Genomic DNA, 21537 nt, shown 5'->3' with positions numbered 1-21537 from the left:
TGCTGTAGGTGTACTGCAGGGCAGGTAGTTTGCCCCCGGTGATATGTTGGGCAGACCGCACCATCCTCTGGAGAGCCCTGTGGTTGCGGGTGGTGCAGTTGCCGTACCAGGGTTTTAGGTGCCAAGCCAAATTTCTTCAGCCTCCTGATGTTGAAGAGGCGCTGTTGCGCCTTCTTCCCCACACTGTCTGTGTGGGTGGACCTTTTCAGTGATATGTACACAGAGGAACTTGAAGCTTTCCACCTTATCCACTGCGGTCCCATCGATGTGGATAGGGGGCCCTCTGCCGTTTCCTGAAGTCCACAATCAACTCCTTTGTTTTTTTGACATTGGGTGAGAGGTTATTTTCCTGGCACCACACTTCCAGGTCCCACACCTGTTAATTGAAATGCATTCCAGGTGACTACCTCATGAAGCTGGTTGAGAGAATGCCAAGAGTGTGCAAAGCTGTCATCAAGGTGGCTACATTGAAGAATTTGTTTTACACTTTTGTGGTTACTACATGATTCCACGTGTTTTATTTCATAGTTTTGATGTATTCATTATTATTCTACAACGTGGAAAATAGTAAAAATAAAGAAAAACCCTGGAATGAGTAGGTGTGTCCAAACTTTTGACTGGTACTGTATATCTGGGAAAACTTTGGAACAGATTTCCAAAATAAAAAAAATACCGTCGGTATAGGGGTGGAGATAGCCAAATATCCTGAGGCCGTAGTTCATCCACCTGGGAGAAACAGCCAGCTTCTTTACTGTGGTTCTGGACTAGAGGAAAGAGCAAGAGAGGAATGGGTGTAGTCTTCAGTTGAGCTATGACATGTCATGTGTATATGTTGGCTCGGGAACTGTGTGACTTACGTGTGGGTAAAGAGGGTAATGCAGGTTCATGCGAAGCTGAGCTGTAGAGCTGCCACACCAGTCCTCAAAGGTATGGAGATTAGCCTGTCCCTTATACTGGGGGGGGGGGGGGGGGGGGGGACGGGACACAGGACAGTTTGATCCCATAATAACACCCCCTCTCTCCATCACACACACACCCACACACACCAACACCTGTTAGGAAGACAGGTTTTTCTATTGATTTAGCCTTTATTTAACAAGACAAGTCAGTTAAGAACAAATTCTTATTTACAATGACGGCCTAGGAACAGTGGGTTAACTGCCTTGTTCAGGGGCAGAACGACAGATATTTACCTTGTCAGCTCAGGGACTCGATCTAGCAACCTTTCGGGTTAATGGCCCAACACTCTAACCACTAGGCTACCTGCCACCCCAGTTATCTGAGCTGTGTGAGAGAGTGTGTGTGTGTGTGTGTGTGTGTGTGTGTGTGTGAGAATTAAGCAGGTCAGATCCAAAGCCTCTAAGAGAGGAGCTGTCTTCAGCTAACAGCAGAGATGCTAATGATTGGTCATTAGCTTGGTGACTACAGTCACTTAGCTTGGTGGCTACAGTCGCTTAGCTTGGTGACAACTAGTCCCAGTGTGGCCATACATTATTACAGATGGAAACTAAACATCCCTAGCCTGTCACGAATGTAGGATAAAATTATATTTGAACTTACTCTACCAAAGTTGCTAAAACACGTGACAAAATGAAGAAAGGAACGATGGCATGTGAACGTCCAGCTGGGCAAATGGCTGGAGCTTTTGGTAGAAAAATAAGATAGATAAGGCTGAGAAGACAGCCGTGTTGATATGTGACATTTCTCTGACATAGCGCAATGCTCGTCTATTTTTAATGTGAAGCTCTTTGAGTTGTCTGACAAATTGCACGATTGTGATTGGCTTGAAAAATCTGAAAGGAGTAGGTCAAACAATACAGTTACTAGTTTTACATTTGGGTAACAGTGTACAAAACATTAGAAAATATATATTTTTAAAGTATACATTTTCTTTATTATTATATCCCCTAACCCTACCACCCCTCCCCTAATTGGAGTAAACTAATGGTCAAAAACACTTAGGCTTCTACTTCCAGCTTACATACGTTTCACAGACACTATTTATTCTAGTGTCTTTTCTAGTCCCATCCTTCAGCTCCCCTCTTTTCTAGTCCCATCCTTCAGTTCCCCTCAACTCTTCCCATCTATCTCTGAAAACCATCCAGTTTTGATTTCTAATTGCAATGTATGTTTTAACGGTGCTGTTTCACAAAAGTTCTGAACCTTTCCATTCTCATAGTTTCTACAAACTAAATTAAAAATTAACATTTTTCCTAAGAGTATTATTATTGATAGATTGACTATGGCTTTAATTCACCCAGCAACGCTATTTTATATTTTAGCTCCAGGTTTTTTTTTGCCATTCCTGAACCTGCGACCCGAAACAAGCTACATATAGGCAGTACCAAAACAAGTGATCTAATTAGTCTGTCTTCGCAGCAAAATCTGCAGAGCTGGGATGGTTGTACCCCCATATGCATAACATTCTATTGGTTGCAAGAATTTTGCATAATAATTGAAATTGCAAAAAACTTGGTTTTGTGTATCAGTTCATAAACTATGTGCCATGGAAGCGGCACATCGAACATTTCTTCCCAACTATTTTGCAACCTGTATGGTGCAGCTGTCAATTTTTTGCTCCTTAAATGAAACTGGTATACTTTTTTTATTTATCACAATTTGCTTTAACCAATGTCTTCAACGCAGGGCCGACAGACGAGATCCTTACATTCTCCCACTTGCCTCCATTTTTGCAGTATTGCTGCAATCAGTTAATTCTAATTTTGGATAGATCAGACATTTCCATATACAGTGAACAAAAATCTAAATTCAACATGCAAAGTGTTGGTCCCATGTTTCATGAGCTAAAATAAAAGATTCACAGACATGTTCCATACGCACAAAAATCTAATTTCTCTCAAATTGTGCACACATTTGTTTACATCCCTGTTAGTGAGCATTCCTCCTTTGCCAATCCATCCACAAGACAGATGTGGCATATCACAAAGCTGATTAAACAGCATGATCATTTCACAGATGCAACTTGTGCTGGGAACAATATAAGGCCACTCTAAAAGGTGCAGTTTTGTCACAACACAATGCCACAGATATCTCAAGATTTGAGGGAGTGTGCAATTGGATTGCTGACTGCAGGAACGTCCACCAGAGTTGTTGCCAGAGAACTGAAATGGTAATTTCTCTACCATAAGCCGTCAATTTAGAGAACTGGCCTCACAACTGCAGATCACGTTTATGGCATTGTGTGGGCAAGCGGTTTGCTGATTTCAATGGTGTGAACAGAGTGCCCCATGGTGGCGGTGGGATTATGGTATGGGCAAGCATAAGCTACGGACAACAAACACAATAGCATTTTATCGACAAGATTTTTAATGCACAAAGATACCGTTCCATTCATCCGCCTCCATCGCCTCATGTTTCAGCATGATAATAAACGGCCCCATGTCGCAAGGATCTGTACACATTTCCTGGAAGCTGAAAATGTCCCAGTTCTTCCATGGCCTGCATACTCACCAGACATGTCACAGGTTGAGCATGTTTGGAAACTTGGATCGACGTGTGCGACAGGGTGTTCCAGTTCCCACCAATATCCAGCAACTTAGCACAGCCATTGAAGAGGAATGCATTCTACAGGCCACAACATTCTACAGACCACAATCAACAGCCTGATCAAGTGTATGTGAAGGAAATGTGTCGCGCTGCATGAGTCAAATGGTGGTCACACCAGATACTGACTGGTTTCATGATCCACACCTACCTTTTTTAAAAAACGTATCTATGACCAACGGATGCATATCTGTATTCCCAGTCATGTGAAATCCATAGATTAGGGCCTAATTTATTTATTTCAATTGACTGATTTCCTTATATGAACTGTAACTCAGTAAAATCTTTGAAAATTGTTGGATGTTGCATTTGTGACCCATTTATGATCTCATTAACATTTTGTTTTTTTACAAATGTTTTTTCATCAATTAGTATATTGGAATTTAACCATAATATTATTTGTTGTAATATTTTGTTCTGTATTTTCTGGTGGATTAAACCGAAATTGCAACCAGCTTGCTTTCTTGGTTTTAAAATAGCCCTATTTTGGAGATTATTTCATTTTCAAATAACCTAAAGTGAGAGGTTGTAATCTGAATAAAAGGGGGAAAGGCCATTTTTTAACACGGGGTGAGCCATTCTTACTAATCTGCTAGAGAACCAGTTCGGATTTAGGTATAACTTTTGTATGACTGAATCCTTTAGTGAGAGGTTCAATGCTTTAATATTTAATCATTTCAGCCCTCATAATTCATAGTCATTTTATAGTCCCGTTTAAATTTTGTCTGGTTTGCTGATCTCCAAACAAAGTGGAATATTTTTTGCTCATATAATTTAAAAAAACAAGTCATTGGGTGTAGGCAGGGTCATAAGTAAATAGGTAATAATTCAAATCAAGGTGATTTTCCCCACAAATAGACAGGTATTTACCATTCCATGTTAGCAAGACCATATCTATTTTTGCGAACTTTCTATTCAAATGCATTGTAGTGAGATAATTTCATTCGGATATGAATACCGAGTACGCTCACTTCACCGTCAGACCATTTTATTGGTAAACTACACGGTAATGTAAACGTTTTTTTTGTGATCCAATACAGAACACAGTACACTTATAATAATCATTTGGCTTCACTCCAGAGAGGTTAGAGAAAGTATCTAGTTCCTGTATGAGGCTGTGCAGGGATCCAAATAGTGTATTTAAAAGAAAACATGAGTCAGGGTACAAGGAAACCTTTGTTTTTAAGCCCTGGATTTCTTCATTGTTTTATAAAAAATATACATTTCGTGGTATCAAAATTGGTAGTTAGTCTTGTCCCATCGCTGCAACTCCCGTACGGACTCAGGAGAGGCGAAGGTCGAGAGCCGCGTGTCCTCCGAAACACAACCCAACCAAGCTGCACTGCTTCTTGACACAATGCCCACTTAACCCGGAAGCCAGCCGCACCAATGTGTCAGAGGAAACACTGTGCACCTGGCGACCGTGTCAGCGTGCATTGCGCCCGGCCCACCACAGGAGTCGCTAGTGCGCAATGGGACAGCAACATCCCTGCCGGCCAAACCCTCCCCTTACCCGGACGATGCTGGGCCAATTGTGCGCCGCCCCATGGGTCTCCCGGTCACGACAGAGCCTGGACTCAAACCAGGATCTCTAGCGGCACAGCTAGCACTGCGATGCAGTGCCTTAGACCACTGCGCCACTCGGGAGGCCAAGCCCTGGATTTCTAGCCCCTTGATATTATTGTTGGATCTGATTTTAATAGTGGCATTTTATTATGGCCAATGAAATGTTAGCTAGTGGACAACCCTGTTTAACTCCTCTTGACAGTTTAATACTTTCTGAGAAGTAGCCATTATTTACTATTTCACACCTGGGGTTGGTATAATAACGTTAACCCATAGTACAGTATAAGAGATTCTCCAAAATTAAAAGAGACCAGGCATTTATATATAAACGAGGACTTTTCAAAAATCAGCTATGAATAACAGATTTGGTTTACCACATTTTTCATTATGTTTTATTGTTTCCAGTACTTGACTTAAAGAAAACGTGTCTGATTAGGATGAATAATATTGGACAATACCTTCAAGTCTATGCATTTTGCTAGAATTATTGCGTCACAATGCTGAAGTGTAAGGGGCCCTCCAGTTGTTGTTTTTTTAGGTGGACTAGATCTTTATACACTGCTCAAAAAAATAAAGGGAACACTTAAACAACACAATGTAACTCCAAGTCAATCACACTTCTGTGAAATCAAACTGTCCACTTAGGAAGCAACACTGATTGACAATAAATTTCACATGCTGTTGTGCAAATGGAATAGACAACAGGTGGAAATTATAGGCAATTAGCAAGACACCCCCAATAAAGGAGTGATTCTGCAGGTGGTGACCACAGACCACTTCTCAGTTCCTATGCTTCCTAGCTGATGTTTTGGTCACTTTTGAATGCTGGCGGTGCTTTCACTCTAGTGGTAGCATGAGACGGAGTCTACAACCCACACAAGTGGCTCAGGTAGTGCAGCTCATCCAGGATGGCACATCAATGCGAGCTGTGGCAAGAAGGTTTGCTGTGTCTGTCAGCGTAGTGTCCAGAGCATGGAGGCGCTACCAGGAGACAGGCCAGTACATCAGGAGACGTGGAGGAGGCCGTAGGAGGGCAACAACCCAGCAGCAGGACCGCTACCTCCGCCTTTGTGCAAGGAGGAGCACTGCCAGAGCCCTGCAAAATGACCTCCAGCAGGCCACAAATGTGCATGGGTTGTAGACTCCGTCTCATGCTACCACTAGAGTGAAAGCACCGCCAGCATTCAAAAGTGACCAAAACATCAGCCAGGAAGCATAGGAACTGAGAAGTGGTCTGTGATTGACTTGGAGTTACATTGTGTTATTTAAGTGTTCCCTTTATTTTTTTGAGCAGTGTATTTACCAGCTTGGTTCTGTTTCAGTAATAGTGAAATCAGAACTTCTAGCTGCCCATCTGCTAGTCTACCATTTTTATAGGAGTGGTTAAAAAAGGTTCGATATACCTCAACAGGTATGCCTGGAGTTTGTCCGGATTTAACTGTATCAAGAAGTTCCTCTTCTGTAATGTGGCCTCACGTAAGTCTTTCTGTACAGCTCTTCATTTTACATGATTAATAGAAGAAAAATAATTCTTACAATTAACTTCAGTTAGTGGAGACTGAAGAGACAAACGAAAACATATGCTTCAAGTACTTTGCTTCCCCTTTCAAAATAGTGTTTGGTGAATCATGGATGACAGTCATTTGTAACAGGTTCCTGTTAATAATTTTTGGGAGCATTTCTACTTTTGAAGATTTAAAAAAAATCCCCATATTCCAGCCAGTTCGCTTTATTTTTTATAATATATTACACTTGATCTTTCTGGAAAAAGTTCCTCCATTTATTAAAATTTTTCTGCCAACTTTCTGTGCCTCTATGGTACCGTTTTTATTGAATTCCATCTGTATTGTTAGTTGCTCCATTTCCTGCTCTTTTCATGACAAACTTACCAGTTGAATCCAGGTGAAAGCTATGATCCCTTGATGTTAAATCCCCTTCAAATCAGTGTAGATGAAGGGGATGAGACCGGTTAAAGAAGGATTTTTAATCCTTGAGACATGGATTGTGTATGTGTGCCATTCAGAGGGTGAATTTGCCTTTGAACAAGGTATGGTAGTAGCTGCCAGGTGCACCGGTTTAAGTGTGTCATGAACTGCAACGCTGCCGGGTTGTCACGCTCAACAGTTTTCCGTGTGTATCAAGAATGATCCACCACCCAAAGGACACCCAGCCAACTTAACACAACTGTGAGAAGCATCTACGTAACATTGCAAAAATCAGAAAATTTCTGTCCAAAAAAAGATGCAGAAAAATTAGTCCATGCTTTTGTTACTTCTAGGTTAGACTACTGCAATGCTCTACTTTCCAGCTACCCGGATAAAGCACTAAATAAAACTTCAGTTAGTGCTAAATACGGCTGCTAGAATCCTGACTAGAACCAAAAAATGTGATCATATTACTCCAGTGCTAGCCTCTCTACACTGGCTTCCTGTTAAGGCAAGGGCTGATTAAGGTTTTACTGCTAACCTACAAAGCATTACATGGGCATGCTCCTACCTATCTTTCTGATTTGGTCCTGCCGTACATACCTACACATACGCTACGTTCACAAGATGCAGGCCTCCTAATTGTCCCTAGAATTTCTAAGCAAACAGCTGGAGGCAGGGCTTTCTCCTATAGAGCTCCATTTTTATGGAATGGTCTGCCTACCCATGTGAGAGACGCAGACTCGGTCTCAACCTTTAAGTCTTTACTGAAGACTCATCACTTCAGTGGGTCATATGATTGAGTGTAGTCTGGCCCAGGAGTGTGAAAGTGAACGGAAAGGCTCTGGAACAACGAACCGCCCTTGCTGTCTCTGCCTGGACAGTTCCCCTCTCTCCACTGTGATTCTCTGCCTCCAACCCTATTACAGGGGCTGAGTCACTGGCTTACTGGTGCTCTTCCATGCCATCCCTAGGAGGGGTGCGTCACTTGAGTGGGTTGAGTCACTGATGTGATCTTCCTGTCTGGGTTGGCGCCCCACCTTGGGTTGTGCTGTGACGGAGATCTTTGTGGGCTATACTCGGCCTTGTCTCAGGATGGTAAGTTGGTGGTTGAAGATATCCCTCTAGTGGTGTGGGGGCTGTGCTTTGGCAAAGTGTGTGGGGTTATATCCTGCCTGTTTGGCCCTGTCCGGGGGTATCATCGGATGGGGCCACAGCATCTCCTGACCCCTCCTGTCTCAGCCTCCAGTATTTATGCTGCAGTAGTTTATGTGTCGGGGGGCTAGGGTCAGTCTTATATCTAGAGTACTTCTCCTGTCTTATCCGGTGTCCTGTGTGAATTTAAGTATATTCTCTCTCTCTCTCTGGACCTGAGCCCTAGGACCATGCCTCAGGACTACCTGGCATGATGAATCCTTGCTGCCCCCAGTCCACCTGGCCGTGCTGCTGCTCCAGTTTCAACTGTTCTGCCTGCGGCTATGGAACCCTGACCTGTTCACCGGACGTGCTACCTGTCCCAGACCTGACGTTTTCAACTCTCTAGAGACAGCAGGAGCGGTAGAGATACTCTTAATGATCGGCTATGAAAAGCCAACTGACATTTACTCCTGAGGTGCTGACTTGTTGCACCCTTGACAACCACTGTGATTATTATTAATTGACCATGTTGGTCAATTATGAAACTTTAAACATCTTGGCCATGTTCTGTTATAATCTCCACCTGGCACAGCCAGAAGAGGACTGGCCACCCCTCATAGCCTGGTTCCTCTCTAGGTTTCTTCCTAGGTTCTGGCCTTTCTAGGGAGTTTTTACTAGCGACCGTGCTTCTACACCTGCATTGCTTACTGCTTGGGGTTTTAGGCTGGGTTTCTGTACAGCACTTTGAGATATCAGCTGATGTAAGAAGGGCTATATAAATAAATTGGATTGGAGTCAACATGGGCCAGTACCACTGAGGAATGCATGACACCTTGTAGTCCATGCCCGAACAAATGAAGGCTGTTATGATGGCAAAAGGGGGTTCAAATCAATATTAGGAAGGTGTTGCTCATGTTTTGTAGACTCCGTGTATGGGCTGAGGAATATGTAATGCACCCAAATGATATACATCTCAAAATAATAGGTCTAATGAGTGTAAAGCAAATGAAGTATATCTAATGGCTAGGTAATAAATACTGTAAAACTTTAGAGTAAGACTAAAATACATAACAATGCTTTCCAATAAGATGAAAGTAAAGGGGAGGGTGAAGCCTCCTTGTGAACTAGTTATAATTTTATTTTGTGTCATTAAAACCTTATTTTGGAGAGCCACACTTGAGACTGGTGGACAAATGGACAAATTATTTTTTAAATATAACTCCCAATAATTTAATGAATGTAGCCTATAGCAGGTGCTCCCAAACTTTTTCACTCAGGGCCCCCCTTTCAGCATTGGGGAACATCCCACGCACAAGCACTGTTCATGACAAACTGTTCACACCCCTCGTTGGTGGAGAGAATATTGCAGGTTTAAAGCTAATTTCCTACAATTCTACACAATGTCGTGGGATGCAAAGAACATTTTGCAGTTACGGCAAATTTTCTTGCAATTCTATACATTTTGCCATGTCAAATATTATTTAACTAGGCAAGTTAGTAAAGAACAAATTCTTATTCACAATGATGGCCTACCAAAAGGACACAAAAATGTAAAATAAAAGTAGGACAACACACACACCACAAAATAAATAGAGACCTAAGAACACAACATAGCAGCAACACATGGTAGCAGCACAAAACATGGTACAAACATTATTAGGCACAGACAACAGCACAAAGAGCAATAAGGTAGAGACAACAATACATCACGTGAAGCAGCCACAACTGTCAGTAAGAGTGTCCATGATTGAGTCTCAATGAAGAGACAGAGATAAAAAAAAACAGTCCAGTTGGAGTGTTTGTTGCAGCTTGTTCCAGTCGCTAGCTGCAGCGAACTGAAAAGAGGAGCGACCCAGGGATGTGTGCGCTTCTCAGACCTTTAACAGAATGTGACTGGCAGAACGGGTGTTGTATGTGGAAGATGAGGGCTGCAGTAGTCATCTCAGATAGTGGGGTATGAGGCCTAAGAGGGTTTTATAAATAAAAACCAACCAGTGGGTCTTGCGACAGGTATACAGAGGAGTATCCTATAAGGAGCATTTGTGGCAAATGTCATGGCCGAATGGTAAAGAAACAGCTAGCCCCTCGAGAGCACCCTTACCTGACGATCTATAAATTATGTCTCCGTAATCTAGCATGGCAGGATGGTCATCTGAATCAAGGTTATTCTGGCAGCTGGGGTGAAAGGGGAACGATTACGATAGAGGAAAACAAGTCTAGATTTAACTTTAGCCTGCAGCTTTGATATGTGTTGCGAGAAGGGCAGTGTACCGTCTAGCCATAATCCGAAGTACTTGTATGAGGTGACTACCTGAAGCTAAACCCTCAGGCGGTATCAATCACACTTGTGGGGAGAGGGGCATTCTTCTTACCAAACCACATGACCTTTGTTTTGGAGGTGTTCAGAACCAGGTTAAGGGCAGAGAAAGCTTGTTGGATACTAAGAAAGCTTTTGTTATAAGCATTTAACACAATCCGGGGAGGGGCCAGGTGAGTATAAGACTATCTGCATATAAAATGGATGAATGAGCTTCCTACTGCCTGAGCTATGTTGTTGGTGTAAATTGAGAAGCGCGTGGGGCCTAGGATGGAGCCTTGGGTTACTCCCTTGGTGACAGGCAGTGGTTGAGACAGCAGATGTTCTGATTTTATACACTGCACTCATTGAGGAAGCTAGTTTGAAAACCAAGCCAAAGACCACTCAGAGACACCAATACTCCCACAAGAACAGAATGGTCAAAAGTATCAAAAGCTTTGGCCAAGTCAATGAAAATAACAGCGCAACATTGCTTAAAATCAAGGGCAATGGTGACATTGAGGACCTTTAAGGTTGCAGTGGCACATCCATAACCTGAGCAGAAACCAGATTGCATACCTGAGAGAAAACTATAGAACTCAAGAAAGCCAGTCAGTTGATTATTGACAAGTTTTTCCAACACTTTTGATAAACAGGGCAAAATAGAAATTGGCCTATAACAGTTAGGATCTGTTTGATCTCCCCCTTTAAATAAAGGACACACTGTGGCTGACTTCCAAGCAATGGGAACCTCCTCAGAGAGGAGAGACAGGTTGCGGCCCCTATCATCACCAAACCTTAAAGAGAAAAGGGGTCAAGTCTAAGGGGCTCCTTTAGCACCTCAGACTCAGTGACTGCCTGCAGGGAGAAAGTTTGTAGCAAAGCAGGGGGGGGAGGCGCAGCCGAGCTAGTCGCATTAGAAGGGGTGGGAAATTAGGAAATTTTGGACGGGCAAGGAGGCATGGCTGAGTCAAATGGGAATCCTGACTTAATGAAGTGGTGATTAAAGAGCTCATCCATGTGCTCCTTGTCAGTAACAACAACATCATCAACATAAAGGGACATGGGCAGCTGTGAGGAGGAGGGTTTATTCTCCAGGTCTTTAACCGTTTTCCAGAACTTCTTTGGGTTGGACCCACAGAGAGAGAACTGCTCCTTAAAGTAACTAGCTTTGTCCTTCCGGATAGCCTGAGTGCACTTACTTCTCATTAGCCTGAACGAGAACCAGTCAGCCTGAGTATGAATGTGCCGAGCCTTTCGCCAAATGGAATTCTTGAGGTGGAGTAACTGCCAGATCATGGTCATACCAGGGACTGAACAGGTTTTTAATTCTCATTATGGAGGTGTGTTTGTTAACAATACCACTGAAAATATCAAAAAAGGTCCAAGAGTCTGACAGAGGGGATCAAGCAGATTCTATACCAATTTATAGAGGCCAGGTCATGAAGGAAGGCTTGCTCATTAAAGTTTTTTTAGCAAGCGTCTGACAAATCAGGAGAGGTCGTTTCACTGAGCAGCCATTACGAACACAGGCTGTAAAACAGTGATTACGAAGGTCATTACAGAAAAAAAACAGACGGATGCCTATCAGGATTATTTGTGAGGATAACATCAAGGAGAATAGCCTTTTCTGGGTGTTTGGAGTCATAACTTGTGGGATTGGTAATAATCTCAGAAAGATTTAGGGAGTCCCCTTGCTTTAGGACTTGGTCAGGTGGTTTCAGCATGTCCCAGTTTAGGTCACCTAGCTGGACAATTTCAGACTGAGTGTAAGGAGCCAGGAGAGAACTTAGGGCATTTAGGGTACAGGCCGGTGCTGATGGTGGACGATAAACACCCAGCAACAGTCAACAAAGAGCTATTTGAAAGTTTAATGCTTAAAACCAGATAATCTAATTGTTTGGGGACAGACTTCGTGGAGACAACCGAGCACTGAATATGTTCCTTGGCAAAGATCGCCACTCCCCCACCTTTGGAAGATCTATCTTGCCGAAAAAGGTTATATCCAGAAAGGTTAACATCAGTATTCAAAACACTCTTCCTTAACCACGTCTCAGTAATGACCAACACATCTGGATCGGAGCTGTGAACCCAAACCTTCAATTGATATATTTTAGGCAATAGGCTTCTAGTGTTAACATGCAGAAAACCCATGCTTTGAAGCAGATATCAGAGCACAAGTCAGAATTGGGGCTAGCAACAGTAGATGGGCCAGGGTGTACAGGCACATTTTCAGATATCATCAGCAGTAATACAATCAGGGCACGGCAGAGGACAGGGAGCGCTCTGCAGTGTTGATTTATGACATTTGAATTTGCCTAAGACGGCAACAAGATCATATTGTACAGCAAGTTCATCAGGTAACATGAATACAAAGCCGACGGGAGGTGGTTAGAATAGGACGGGCGGCCAAGAGTCCGTGTCCCACGGTTGGGTAAACAGGCAAGTTCATAGTCAAAGCATGCAGGAGTCATGAGGTAAATAGCATAAAGCACAAGAAAGAAAACAACTTGGGTCTAGCCATTTTAAGTTCAGAGTCACTCGCCCCAACAGTGTGTGTGTGCTGGAGGCGAGCAAAAGCTTGGGAGAGAAGGGGGAGTGTGGCGGGGGTACCTGTACCAGACAGGGGGAGACAGTCCAGGACAGACAGTGAACAGATCGCCAGGTGGAATCCAAGTAGGAGTGCAGCAGGCAGAGAGTAGGTGTCACACCCCCTTGGGAGAAGCTTTTTTCAGGGGGCAGATTCTTTGTAGAAAATCCCAGCTAGCTGTTAGGAATCTTATGAATAATGACTAAACAATGTCTACATTTAGATAAAACTATAACTAATTGAACTCTACCCTGTATTATTATATCTGATTAATAATGTTAATTCATAAGGAAGGGATTATGTAGCATGAACAAGGAGTAATTAAAACATAATAAACACCATTCCAACTTAGTTGGAGAGGTATGTGCTGTGGGTTATAAAGTAAGCAAAAAGGATCGTTAAACTATGGTTGAACCGACTCAACTTAGCCCTGGGATGTTTAGATAAGGCAGCGAGTAACTCCATAGGTCTTCCATTATCTTGAGCTGTCTGCTAAAGTGGTAATAAATTATGTTGAACCTTCTGGAGTTAATCTAGTGATATTGTGGGTCATGTGTGCGCGCTGGTGAGTTGGAATGAACTTTTTAACCTGTTTTGTCTTGGTCAAGAGGAGGAGCTTTATTTTGTAACCAATGGCGTCATATTTTGTATATAAACTGTTGTTTGTGGTTAAATGGGAGCGCGCTCACGAGAATAAATACTATTATCTAATTTTAATAAGACTGGTCCCTGTCTATTTTATGCTAATAAGAATCTTACACATTCTTAGAAACAGAGTGATTTAATAAATGAGCACATAAAGGAATTATTGAATTCCCATAACACTAGCTAGCAAGTCTCATTTTGAAAAGGAGGTTGTAAGCCATCTCTTCAGCGTCGGCAAATGGTTCTTTACGACGTCCAAATAAAATTGTGGCTGTTGTATTGGAGATTGCGAGGAGAATATTTTCTGATGTGATCAAAGCAACACTATTGTTTCTTATTGAGGTAATTTACAATTGAAGTGTCCTGGCTGCATAGCAGTTCAAAATAGAGATGAATCCAGGGGGTACTGTATTGTAATGATCTCTGCACAGATGGAGGCTTCAAAAGGCCTCTGCATTTGGGTGGGGGAGGCTGTGAAACTCTCCTGCCATTGTTGGGCTAAAAGTCTTTGACAGTTCTCACTTCACACCCCAGTGCTAATTGATCTGTTATGTCCTAGCAAGCTCGGTAGCCTTAACTTAGCATTCAGTCCTTATAAAAGGAAAACATATCACTGTCATTTATTTCGCTGACATGGGCTAGCTAATGTGTATTCATATGATATTTGAGTGAATAAAAATGTACAGAAAGGTTAGGCTTGGTGTTTGTAACTTTACAATGTCATTTTGTAAATTTAGTCAACTGTAATTACGTGTGTCTTACAACAATATATCCTTTTATTTATTAACCACAGAGTGAAGGATGCAGAGGATTTTGATGAGGTTTGAGAGCCACGCCTCCCAGACAAGCATCCCCTGCAGGTCAAAGTCTTCACCCCCCACTGCTATGTCAATCACCACATCTGATAGTTCTACATCCACTTTTCATAGACCTCTTGAAAAAGAAAATAAGGGCTTGTGTTACCATTCGTCCTAACAGCATCGATTTCCCCAAGACCAAGGTAACATGACAAAGACAGCTGAGAGGGGGACCATACGTTGGATCAGGACTAACAAGGGGCTTTTTGTGAAATGGAAGGGTACTAGGGAAGTAACCATGCTCACCACACAGCATAAGGCATTCAATAACAACCATGTCTCAAGGAGGGTGAAAAAGGAAGAAATAAACCCCATTCCTGTGAAGGACTACAATGCCAGCATACAATGCCAGTCGACCTATTTGATAGGCTCCTACCAGGTCCTCCAAAAGACCAGGAAATGGTATAAGACTTTTTTACCACATTGTGGACATTAACACAGTATATGATTTAATTCTCCAAAAGCAGATGGCCAAAACAAAAAGGTCAAACCCCACTCTCCCAGTTGGCCTTCCGAGAGCAGCTGGTGTTGGAAATAGCTGAATTGGGGGCCCAAAGCAACCATCACAAGACCCCCCAACTCAAGGTGAGCGCCACCATCCAACACACATGCCAAAAAGACAAAAGGAATAACTGCAAGCATTCCAAATAACATGGGGGGGGTGAAATGACAGATCTTCTGTTCAAAAATCCCAGTTCGCTTTTTGTTTCCTGGCTGCTTCAAAGTAGGGATGCACAATTTATATATATATATATATTTTTTTTTTTTTTTTTTAAATAGTCGGTGAACATTTCGGAATCGGCCGATATTAGCTAAAAATGCCAACATCGGTATCGGCCCGATGTCTTGTTAATGCCGAAGTGAAAAAACGATGTAAAAGCTGACATGCATACCTATATAAAGTAGGTACATGACGTAATGACACCACGTAAAATGGTACGCTTCACGTGCAACATAGCATTCCTAACCCACAATGCCTGCTGTATGGATCGAGCAGTCAAGTCGAGCAGTCATTTGAAAGAGTAAGAACATTTCAGCGAGACCGCGCAAAGGTGAAATCCATTAACGGCAAGATAATGGATTCAATGCCCTTGACAATCAACGGTTCTGTCGTGGAGGATGTTGGCTTTCGCAACTGGTCGAGCACCGGTACACACTAACGTTACCAAGCGCGCTATTGTTCAGATGTCGCCCTACCGGAGTTACACAGTAATAGCGTCACTGCTATTAGCTTCACGACATACATACATACTATGGAACACCGTTTGAGTCTTGCGTGTCAAAAAAGATACAGTAGCACTGTCAAAGCTGTACAAAAAGTCTGCAAACACCAGGCACGAACAATGTGTTTACAAGACCGCATTGGTAATAAAGCATTATTAGTTTGACCGCAACTTCTGGGGTAGCTAGCTAGCTTTAGCTTGGTACCTAGCTAGCACCAATACCACCAGCCTGAAAACAATGACCAGTAGAAAGTGCAGTCAGTTTCATTATTCTTAGCAATGATTTTGAAATCCTTGTGAGTAAGTATTAGCTAGGTAGCCACTTGTTGTTTGCCTATTGAAATTGAACTTCAGTTCATGAAAATAAATAGCTAGCCAGCTACTTAACTGTTGCCCAAAGCTAACGTTATAAGCAGCCAGCTAGCTTCATCTGGCTAGTGATGCTCGACCGGACCGGGTTATGTGTTGTGAGGCTAGTCACAATAAGGATTAGGCACAAGTGTAATTTGCAGTTTGCCTTCAAAATACAAGTAAAAGTGATGCAGAAGGTTACACTTGGTGGAATCATGCCATATTTAGACTAGATCGTGTTAAACAAGGTTGAAATCTGAAGCAATGAAATGGGTATCAGTCTACTCGGTGACACCCACAGAACACAACTGAAGAGTTCACGGGAATATTAGCTCTGTAGCTCTTATCGCGGGACTGTGACTGTGTGAAATCACCTCCCCAGTCAGCCTATTGTGTGTATTCTTCTAGGCAGAGTTCCTCTGTCCAGTGTCTGTTCTTTTGCCCATCTTAATCTTTTATTTTTATTGGCCAGTCAGACATGGCTTTGTATTTGCAACTCTGCCTAGAACGCCAGCATCCCGGAGTTGCTTCTTCACCGTTTTTTATTTGACCTTTATTTAACTAGGCAAGTCAGTTAACGGGATCTCAGCCGTAAGAAGTTAACAAGATCGACTTGACAGCCAGTGAAAGTGCAGGGCGCCAAATTCAAAACAGAAATCTCAATTAAAATTCCTCAGACATACAAGTATTTTACACCATTTTAAAGATAAACTTGTTGTTAATCCCACCAGTGTCCGATTTCAAAAAGACACCAAACGATTATGTTAGGTCTGCACCTAGTCACAGAAAAACCCTGCCATTTTTCCAGCCAAAGAGAGTCACAAAAAGCAGAAATAGAAATAAAATGAATCACTAACATTTGATGATCTTCATAGGACTTCATGTTACACAATACATGTATGTTTTGTTCGATAAAGTTCATATTTATATCCAAAAATCTTAGTTTACATTGGCGCGTTATGGTCAGTAATGTTTTGCCTCCAAAACATCCGGTGATTTTGCAGAGCCACATCAATTTACAGAAATACTCATAATAAACATTGATAAAAAGATACAAGTATTAAACATGGAACTTTAGATAAACTTCTCCTTAATGCAACCGCTGTGTCAGATTTTTTTTTTTTTACTTTACGGAAAAAGCACACCATGCTATAATCTGAGTACAGCGCTGTCATGACGTTGGCCTGGGGGTAGGTTTATGACAGTCATAAATACCTCTTTCCCCCTTTTTCCCCTCTCCCTACTATACTGATGTGACATAAGAAAACCCTTTGGTTAACAGAGATTCTGGGAACATCAGAAGTTGGGGGGGGAAATGAACTATATTCTGGTAATCCGACCAACTGAACATATGCGGTGGTACTGAAGGTATATTATGTCAGTTCGGTTGTCATCTGAGACATTCTCATCAATGATAGAATGACAAACTCTACTGTGGAAAGTCTAAACAGAGGTATCGGATTCACATGGAATTGTTGTTTAATTCAAATGTTTGAATATGAAATTATTTGTGAAGAGATGAAATGTAATTTTAGCTTCCAAATCAGAGATTTGGGTTTTCATAAGTTTAGGGCTCTGCTCAACCAGTGGCCCGCCCCTGTGAAGAGACATGGGTTACAAACTTTTCAGACACACCCCTCTCCCTCCACTATATAAAGCCATTGACAAAAATATAACTTTCCGTTCCGAGGATATGAGGGGACGAAGGACGAAGCCAACATCAGCATGAACTTTGGTTGTGAATGGTATGAACTTTGAACTCGTATTCACTATAGAAGTGATACCTCCTAGACGTTGTTGGCAACAGCAGCTACAAACGCAGGTTAGGAAGGACAGTCAGAGTATCCCGTCTACTACACAACGACGTTACTACAACGTATCCAGTGACCACCAGAGACATTCTTCAAAGGACAGAGGACTCGGTTTAGCAACACGGTCTTCCATCTACCACCAACCTACTGAAGCGCAGCTCAGAGTAAATATATTGCATTTTCCTTTTCCAAATGGGCGGTAATTTAGAATGCATAAGATACTGTATTTACTATAGCACAGCTTCGCCTCTGTTCCAGTCTCCCGCTCTTTCACTAAAACCCAGCCCCTTTCCTTTGTGTAACAAGCTGTCATATCTATTCCGCCCGCTAGGGACGTTTTCCTTTATGACGGCAATTTGTAATCAAGTTATGATTTAATTTTGTATGTGTGATTCTGTGTGATTAGTTAGGTATTTAGTAAATAGATAATTAAACCCAATTTTGTATTGCTGATTCAACTTGTTAGCCAGGATTCTTGCAGATAACCAAGGATTTACAACTTTCAGATGAGACTGAATAAGATGACGATTAATGTGAGTTTATTCGAAAGATAACAGCTCTATAAATATTCTTTCGTGGTGTCCCTCTCTAGTTAATTACATTTACATGATTAGTTCAATCAGGTAATATTAATTATGGATAAATTATTTTATAGAATAGTATGTCATAGCAATTAATCCGGCATAGCCAAAAACACGACAGCGCTCAGAGCCCAAATAAGCCATAAAGATATCCGCCATGTTGGAGTCAACAGATGTCAGAAATAGCATTATAAATATTCACTTACCTTTGATGATCTTCATCAGAATGCACTCAGGAATCCCAGTTCCACAATAAATGTTTGTTTTGTTCGATATAGTCCATAATTTATGTCCAAATACCTTATTTTTGTTCACGCATTCAGTCCAGTAATGCAAATTCATGACGCGCAGGTCAGACAAAGTCAAACTCCATTACAGTTCGTAGAAACATGTCAAACGATGTATAGAATCAATCTTTAGGATGTTTTTAACATAAATCTTCAATAATGTTTCAACCGGAGAATTCCTTTGTCTTCAGAAATGCAATGGAAAGCTCATGTTCAGCTCATGCCAGACACCTGACTCAAAGAGGTCTCCTTCCCTCATTCTTCACAGTAGAAGCATCAAGCAAGGTTCTAAAGACTGTTGACATCTAGTGGAAGCCTTAGGAAGTGCAATATGACCAATATCCCACTAATTGGATAGGCAGACCTTAAACCTCAGATTTCCCACTTCCTGGTTGGATTCCTTCTCAGGATTTTGTCTGCCATATGAGTTCTGTTATACTCACAGACATCATTCAAACAGTTTTAGAAACTTCAGAGTTTTTTCTATCCGAATCTACTAATAATATGCATATCTTAGCTTCTGGGACTGAGTAGCAGGCAGTTTACTCTGGGCACCTTATTCATTCAAGCTACTCAATACTGCCCCCAGCCATAAGAAGTTAATTACAAATTCTTATTTTCAATGACGGCCTTGGAACAGTGGGTTAACCGCCTTGTTCAGGGGCAGAACGGCAGATTTTTACCTTGTCAGCTCGGGGATTCGATCTTGCAACCTTTCGGTTGCTAGTCCAACGCTCTAACCACTTGGCTACCTGTTGCTACTGTTGACATGGAGACTGGTGTTTTGTGGGTACTATTTAATGAAGCTGCCAGTTGGGGACTTGTGAGGCGTCTGTTTCTCAAACTAGACACTCTAATGTACTTGTCCTCTTGCTCAGTTGTGTACCGGGGCCTCCCACTCTTTCTATTCTGGTTAGAGACAGTTTGTGCTGTTCTGTGAAGGGAGTAGTACACAGTGTTGTATGAGATCTTCAGTTTCTTGGAAATTTCTCGCATGGAATAGCCTTCATTTCTCAGAACAAGAATAGACTGACGAGTTTCAGAAGGAAGGTCTTTGTGTCTGGCCATTTTGAGCCTGTAATCGAACACACAAATGCTGATGCTCCAGATACTCAACTAGTCTAAAGAAGGCCAGTTTTATTGCTGCTTTAATCAGAACAACAGTTTTCAGCTGTGCTAACATAATTGCAAAAGGGTTCTCTAATGATCAATTAGCCTTTTTAAATGATAAACTTGGATTAGCTAACACAACGTGCCATTGGAACACAGGAGTGATGATGGCTGATAATGGGCCTCTGTACACCTATGTAGATATTCCATTTATTTAATTAAAATAAAATTAAAATAAATTATCAGCCATGTCCAGCTACAATAGTCATTTACAATGTCTACACTGTATTTCTGATCAATTTGATGTTATTTTACTGGACTTTTCTTTTTTTTTTTTTGCTTTTTTTTCAAAAACAAGGACATTTCTAAGTGACCCTAAACTTTTAAATGGTAGTGTATATATATTGTTTTTGTATGTGGGACCAATACATTGGCTATGCCTAGGCTAAACGTTCAGGCACTTGAGAGGTTTTATTAAAAATTACTTTAAAAATACTGAATATCCCCTGTATGTCCCGACACCACCACAATGTTTGAGAGAGGTTGGTGTTGTAGCCAGTTTTTAAAGTGAACAATAACTTTTAGGCACATCCAGTTTGCTAAAACAGTGGAATTACCACATTCGGACACTTGAGAGGTTGAAAGGACACTTGAACGTACCCTGGATACAACCATAACACCACCAATGTTTGAGTGAGCTTGATATGCTATAAATTGTGTTTGAGACTGAAAACAATAGCATTAAGCGATTGCAAATATGTAATAGCACTGGATTATCTAATTTACAGACATATGCCACTTTGGAGAAGTTTAGTGACACTTGGAAATGTCCCGTGACCACACCTGACACCAGTTCCGAAAAGATCTGCCCATTTCTAGTTGTTAGGTCTATCAATACCATTTTTTTGCTGAAATTGTTCACATGTTGTGGAAGCCATCTGATGCGTTTCCAGCTCTGGGCATCAATAATTCACGTATAGCTTGTCAATGAAAGATTACTTTCTAAATAAAATGGAAAAAAATATAATTAAAACAGCTATTTTGTGTATTCTGAAGACTTCCTCAGATGTCTTCTTTCCAAATATACCAAGTTTTGGCATGTCAGAATCAATGTATTACACATGAATAGCAGTTACTTTAGGGTATGTCTATTTAGGCGTAAATCTACATTTTGCCATTACATTAAAGTGGTGAATCCTTTTATATAAGATTCTACCAACTTAGCACACCATGATATAATAGAAACATGATGACTCCTACTTAGATTCTGCTCAAACACTGATTACTACTATACACTAGGGCCTAAATACACACACTTACACAAGGGGAGGAGTGAGCAAGCCTAGGCAGGTTGTGAATGATTCCTGTGAGGTGAATAAGAAAGCGTACCTCTGGCCTCCAGGGCTGTGGGGTGTAGCTGGAACGCCAGGCTTCTGAATCCTCACTCGCATCACCTCCAAACTGGAAAACACACAGATGAGGCAACTAATTATATTTTGTGATAACTGGTATGTGACAAATTCTTTCCCATACACACCTGTCTCCCACACTCTCTTAAAACCTCTTCATACTATCCCTCTCTCCCCCCATCCTT

At 41.7% G+C, this 21537-nt stretch overlaps 1 protein-coding gene across 1 annotated transcript in view; it reads right to left on the bottom strand.

The window, feature by feature from the left end:
- Positions 1 to 21537, bottom strand: part of b4galnt3b (beta-1,4-N-acetyl-galactosaminyl transferase 3b) — a 41796-nt gene that overhangs the window by 8694 nt on the left and 11565 nt on the right. Inside the window, exons 3-5 of the mRNA XM_039016907.1 lie at positions 21333 to 21404; positions 858 to 953; positions 674 to 764 (exon numbers count right to left, since the gene is read on the bottom strand). Of these exons, the coding sequence (XP_038872835.1) occupies positions 674 to 764; positions 858 to 953; positions 21333 to 21404 (259 nt within the window). The remainder of the gene's footprint in view (positions 1 to 673; positions 765 to 857; positions 954 to 21332; positions 21405 to 21537) is intronic.

This window comes from Salvelinus namaycush, chromosome 21, assembly GCF_016432855.1.
Source record: "Salvelinus namaycush isolate Seneca chromosome 21, SaNama_1.0, whole genome shotgun sequence".
In the NCBI taxonomy this organism is placed as follows: Eukaryota; Metazoa; Chordata; class Actinopteri; order Salmoniformes; family Salmonidae; genus Salvelinus; species Salvelinus namaycush.
Note: the sequence above shows the minus strand (reverse complement) of the source record. Positions and strands in the feature narration are given on the sequence as shown.